A 6,332-nucleotide genomic window follows, 5' to 3' on the forward strand; every position below is an offset into this window, starting at 1 on the left:
CTTGTGCACTAGTGAAAACCAGCCTTTATAGGGTAATTTTTACATGGGCTGCATGAAAAACTGCTTCATGAGTTCAAGCATTGTGCATTTTCTTACTAGAAGGAGAGAGCATTGTTCATTTAACCGGAGTGCTGGAAAACAATAGACACTCGCAAGCAGTGTATCCTGCATCATGCTTTGCACATTTGCTAAACCAGCCAAAAGCATGAGCAAGAAACACATTTACCACAGCAGTTCCCTAACAAATCATAATTCTTCTAGTTTGTTTATTGTATACAAATTATCACAAGTACATACTTGCAATAATTTCAAAGTCATATGAAAATCGCTGTATGTTGGGGGGTGTATGTTTCTATCAAAATTTTAATGAATATTAAATTTGAGGTGTTTACAGTGAGGCAGTTTTCCACGTCACTCTCCCTACCAGGACACCATGACTTTGCAATGAAATATGATTCAATAAATTATGTTAGTACATGGAGCCTGTAAACAAGTACAGAGCTTTGTTGGTCTAACCTTGTGTAGAAATGCACCTGACACATAACATGTGTAATAAATAGCTTTCCAGGTTTCTCCACAGCACTGCAACATTTAAGAGGCCCTGCGCCTAAGAAACGACCGATGATTTCCGGCTAAAAAATAAAATCGGCCTATTTTTATCTCTCAAGTAGAGGTTACCGAATACTATTTAAAAATGTATTTCTTTTGTTTCAGTTTCGCTTTAAACCAAAAATATCGAGCCGCAAAGTTTTTCCGTCTGAAAGCAGCAAAATCAGGCCGAAAATAAGCCCCCGCAAAAAACTGTTTAGAAATTACTATCGCAACGCAAAATAATGAGAAAACTACACAGTGTTGAAGAAAAAGGCCTTTTAATGCAATATCATTCGATAAACATCAAAACACTGCCGAAGCGATTAACAAATAAAGTTTCAAATATTGCATACTAAATTAGATGGAGCGTTGGAGCTGATTTTAAAATAATTATTTCTCAAAAGTTCAACGCTTTTGAAAGCAATCACAGTGATGAATGAGACATTGGAGGGATACAAATCACGTTTCTGGAAGAACATTTTTCGGCCAAAGTATATTGACCTTGTACAAAGCGTTCAAAGTTACCGTTTTTACCGTTATCCTGCTACTTCGGCGAAACACTTCTCTTTTGCCAATACGGCCGTGGATAGCGTGGTAAACGCCACTTTAAACCTTGCTAGACATTCAAAGACCGTCCTAAGTAGAAGGAAGTAGAATTAAAAGAGAAAGGAAGATGAAAAATACACACAAAAAGAAAATAACTCGAAATTACCATCTGCTAACGAAAGTTGAACCTGGAAAATGTCGTCGCGTGACAGCGGCCATTGACGTCATTTGTATCAATAGCGGTGGAATCCAAACGAATGCACAAATAGGAAAACAATTTTTCCCGGCTAGAAAACGTTTAGTGGAACAATGTTATGTTATTTTTCACAAATGATGGTCACTCAAAAAGAAAAACTTCCCCAACCGCCACACCGTTTTGGCCGCAGCGTGATCTGAGTTATGGGTCACGACTGGATCTCTAGCCGCTGACCACCCGAAGGACATTGCAGACTCGTTTTCCCACGCTCTTGCGACCTTTACGTGACAAATGACGTCATTGGCCGCTGTCACGCGACGACATTTTCCAGATTCAACTTTCGTTAGCAGATGGTAATTTCGAGTTATTTTCTTTTTCTGCGTATTTTTCATCTTCCTTTCTCTTTCAATTCTACATCCTTCTACTCAGGATAGTCTCTGAATGCCTAGCAAGGTTTAAAGTGGCGTTTACCACGCTATCCACGGCCGTATTGGCAAAAGAGAAGCGTTTCGCCGAAGTAGCAGGATAACGGTAAAAACGGTAACTTTGAACGCTTTGTACAAGGTCAATATACTTTGGCCGAAAAACATTTTTCCAGAACCGTGATTTGTATCCCTCCAATGTCTCATTCATCACTGTGATTGCTTTCAAAAGCGTTGAACTTTTGAGAAATAATTATTTTAAAATCAGCTCCAACGCTCCATCTAATTTAGTATGCAATATTTGAAACTTTATTTGTTAATCGCTTCGGCAGTTTTTTGATGTTTATCGAATGATATTGCATTAAAAGGCCTTTTTCTTCAACACTGTGTAGTTTTCTCATTATTTTGCGTTGCGATAGTAATTTCTAAACAGTTTTTTGCGGGGGCTTATTTTCGGCCTGATTTTGCTGCTTTCAGACGGAAAAACTTTGCGGCTCGATATTTTTGGTTTAAAGCGAAACTGAAGCAAAAGAAATTCATTTTTAAATAGTATTCGGTAACCTCTACTTGGGAGATAAAAATAGGCCGATTTTATTTTTTAGCCGGAAATCATCGGTCGTTTCTTAGGTGCAGGGCCTCTTAATATCTGAGAAAGCCATGGTATACATTTGCTTGTAGCTTATAAACAATTAGTTCTGCAGTGAGATATAAAAACATTACTCTTCTCTCTGCTTGTTATAAATTAAATATTTAGTAATTAAATGATAGGCATTAGGATCAGAGTTCTTCATGTGATGCTAGTTTTTCATCCAAGCTGGTATTTTCTTCCTCTTTAGCTTCTGGGCCATGTGGAGGATCAACCAAACGTGCTATTGTTTTCAAAGTTTCTCGTGAAATTTGTAATATGTCATGTTTTGTCAAGAATCCTCTGCCTCCAGTGTCCAAATACTGATCAAAAATTCTCCTGGGATCTTTGCTCAGGTCATCCTTGTCATGTTCATGTGCTTTTTCTTCATATTGTTCCCATAATTCAGCAAATGACTCCTTTGTCAATAGCCCTTCATTTTTTTCTTGCATAGTCGCTAGAATGCTGTAACGAAGAATCTCTATGTTCATGTAGCCCATCTCAATGTGTTTGTCACCCTTGTTGTATGTCCAATGTACTCTGAGATCACTGAGGGGTTTGTACTCAAACACTTCTCTGTTGCAGCCCTTGGGTTCAAATGGTGCACCCACTAGGGGTCCAGATGTGAACAGGATAGTGGCTGATATGGTTCTGTTGTAAGATCTGACTTGATGTATGTATTCTGTGTAGATAACAAAATTTAGATGAGAAATACATGGGTACCACTTCTCTTAGCACTTCATGATCATCCTCCAAACGTATTGTATCTACATGTAGATTAGGAAAGGAAACTCAGCTTGAAAGAGGATATTAATTACTTTCAGTTGTTAACATGATGCACAATTTTCTATTAACAAGTATCCTGAAAGAAACTTGTAATATGCATCTCAAGAAAAACCAAAAGGGTCTTAAAAGAAACACGACTGGTCATGTGAGATATGCCGTATTAATACACCACTAAGTTGCAGTGTAGTTCAGAGGGCCAATAAGTAAAATCAAGCAGTCAGATTGCTCAGTTTTGGACTGGGCACTGTCCTGAATGATCCCACACAACCACTCTTCAAGATTTCTAGGTTGTTTGAGGGTTTACTTCTCCGAAAGAACCTGCTTTAAACATAATTTAAAAGATTCCTTTTCTTTTTCTACCAACTCTTTTTCCCTTCTGGTTTGTTAAAACATTAGACATCAGTATACACCTGGTTGGCTCCCAATCAGGATTGTGCACTTCTTTCCACTCTGCAATCACAGCATTTTTCCAAACCATTTTCAGTTTTGTAATAAATTAACAAGGCTTGCTCGGGACATTGGTCCTCACAAACCTCAAGCTCGCTGTGCTCAGTCCATACTTTTTAGACCTGGGGCCGATCAAAAATTTCAAATTCCAAAAAAATCCTGTGATTGTCCCTGTCACTTAAAATCTGGAGTACACCTCCTGGGCTCCTTGCTTGTGTGAATAATCAAGGCTAATTAGTTTGTATAATTATACCTGCTGGAATGTAAATACAGTCTCCTGGCATAAGTGTTGCATAAGTCCATGGTACTTTTGCCACATTGGGGTATTCCAGCAGGTTTATCTTGTTGGGATCAATTTCAGAGAATCCTGATCCTGAATATTCATTCTGCAATTAAAGAAAACAGCATGGTTAACGATGTAGAGAAGCTGAATATCAGCATGCATTCCTATACTCAGCCTTAAAAATGACCAAAACATCATCTCCTTGATAACTTCATTTGTGGACACCTGTCTCATCTCCAGTTGCCCAAATGAAAGAAAGTGAAATTTATTAAATCAGGGAAGAATATAGGAGGTTAACTAATTTGAAGTCTTGCAATGTTAGACCTAGCCATTATGAGAGTTTGCATGTAGTTAAGTACATGAGTACTGGAATGGAAAAGAGTGACTTCAATTACGACTAAGAAAAATTGAAATTTCTTAGAACATCTGGTTGTGCATCAAGAATATTGCAAATGACAAGATTCAATTCCAGATGCTTTGTTGTTAACTTCTTAACTTGTAAAAATACTATTTACAGATAAAACAATTTAAATCGAAAAAAAGAATGGTCCAAAGTAGACCATGGTCATAGAAGAGGCATGCAATGATAGTTACTTTACAATAATTTAATTTGAATGTATGAGTTTCCAGTACATTAAACTGACCAACCTACCTTTTCAAGAAAGTACAAATCATTGTAATACTTTTTCTCTATCATAATAAAATCCTTGCGTCCAGCTACCAAACAGTGCAGGTTGTGATCAGCATCATAATGGATGACAGAGCGTGTTCCTCCTGAGCTCATCCAAAAGTTAGTTTCATGAACGTAATCAAGAAATGTACCACACAACAAACATGGTGGAACCTGAGTGTCAGAAAACAGACAAGTTACATGTATGTCAGCTGACTCAGTGGGGGAGGGTGCTCTTTATTCTTCCCCTCCTCCCAGTATAAAAATTTATTAATATGTCAAATTATTCTCGCATGTTGATTAGTTTTTACTTATGATCTATTGGAGGACAGATGCATAGGTGATGTCATAATTTTTAAGATTTTTTGTTTCTTTTTATAAAACAAGTAGATTCCATGTTGCTGTGCATCTATTCAGTAACTGATTACAGAAGACTTAACAATGTGGTAAGTACATCAGCGACACACTTGGCTATCACCTTGTGGGCCACTTATTTGTTCCTACCACATTTTAACGTCACCTGGCAAGTGGTCCAGTACTACATGTAAGAAAATATTGGACCAACAAATAAAAGAATTCTGATTGGCTTATTTAAGTGACTGGCCCTTAGCTATTGCAGCAGTCCAGGCCCCTCCACGGGTAGTCTCCCCTGATCTCCCTTCATGGGCGTCACTTGGGTTGTCACGCAACACCTCTTCCCCAGTGGAGGGTAAGACCGCTGCATGACGATCAGCAAGGCGCAGCGAAAGAGACTACAGTCTTGGTCGTGAATTAAATAAAAAAAAAAAAATGATGTCGACAATAATTAAATTATTACCTACCTATTAACTTGCTTGGCATGTAACAATATATCAAGTAAAATAAACTTGGAAACACAACATCAAAGCCAATCTAGTTGTGAACGCCTTCTTTTCCGATATGTAAACTTTATTAATTTCCGATATTCGGCTATAGCTGCATAATTTTCTCGATTCATTATCTTACGTGCAGTGGTTCACTTACAGATTGAGCAAGTGATAGAAGCAAACAATATCTGAAATTAGTGGAACTAGTATTATGCAAATGAAACATTTCTGATTTCTTGAACCGAAGTCTTGGTTACCTGGATGTCTCGTCTCATAGGATCAGGAAGAACGGTGACAATATAGATATCCTCTTCCTTGTAGCGAGAGAGAAATTCCATTATAGTCATCCTACGAGCCGAGTGGGAGCGATTTTCCTCTTTTAACTCGATGAGAACATCCAGATCGCCATAATTCTCTCTTAAATAATCGTCTGTCCAAGTCAAAAGAGCGGGCGATTCAGCAATTCCTTGACGAAACACAAGTGGAATTCCCTTACTAACGTGTTCTTCCCAAAACGTATCTCCTCGAAGAACCTCGAAGTATTCCTGAACGGGACCATTGGGTGCACGCTGGTATCCCAGAGGTTGAAGATGGCCTGTTGGATAGTTTTGATCTTCGGAGACTCTTATTGGTGGAGGGAATCGAATCGGCGAAAGAATATTATTCGCGATTGACCATCCAAACAAGTGACCAGATATGGTTAGGAAAGTTGCTAACGGAAACATTCTAACGAAACAGTTCGTTACGTGCGCCATCATTATCTCTGAAGAACTTTACCTCTCCGAACCGAACAACTGTGTGACGTCTGCATGAATGTAACACCTAGAATGGCCTGATAGATCGATGTACAGTATGTCTTTTGATAGTTTTAAAAGAAATACATATATCTGTAAACAAGAACTGGGTCCCAGATTCTTCTCG

At 38.3% G+C, this 6,332-nt stretch overlaps 1 protein-coding gene across 1 annotated transcript; it reads right to left on the bottom strand.

The window, feature by feature from the left end:
- Positions 1-335: 335 nt before the first annotated feature.
- LOC110045540 (uncharacterized) lies at positions 336-6,293 on the bottom strand. Its single transcript, XM_089298905.1, has 5 exons — positions 5,669-6,293; positions 4,549-4,740; positions 3,867-3,999; positions 1,304-3,062; positions 336-1,227 (listed from the first exon to the last, which is right to left on the bottom strand). The coding sequence occupies exons 1-4, from the start codon at positions 6,167-6,169 to the stop codon at positions 2,533-2,535; spliced, it is 1,356 nt and encodes a 451-aa protein (XP_089155031.1). The 5' UTR covers positions 6,170-6,293; the 3' UTR covers positions 336-1,227; positions 1,304-2,532.
- Between the last annotated feature and the right edge of the window lie 39 nt (positions 6,294-6,332).

The sequence above is a fragment of the Orbicella faveolata genome, unplaced genomic scaffold, assembly GCF_042242905.1.
Source record: "Orbicella faveolata isolate gen_17 unplaced genomic scaffold, um_ofav_v1 contig_34, whole genome shotgun sequence".
Lineage (NCBI taxonomy): Eukaryota > Metazoa > Cnidaria > Anthozoa > Scleractinia > Merulinidae > Orbicella > Orbicella faveolata.

What these genes read in the sequence shown, in the direction of transcription:
- LOC110045540 (XM_089298905.1), bottom strand. Translation starts at nt 6,169, where the DNA reads ATGATGGCGCACGTAACGAACTGTTTCGTTAGAATGTTTCCGTTAGCA. An exon ending in ATTTGTACTTTCTTGAAAAG is followed by an intron (nt 4,000 to 4,548) that starts GTAGGTTGGTCA and finishes CTTTAATTGCAG; the next exon opens with AATGAATATTCAGGATCAGG. An exon ending in CTGTATTTACATTCCAGCAG is followed by an intron (nt 3,063 to 3,866) that starts GTATAATTATAC and finishes TTATCTACACAG; the next exon opens with AATACATACATCAAGTCAGA.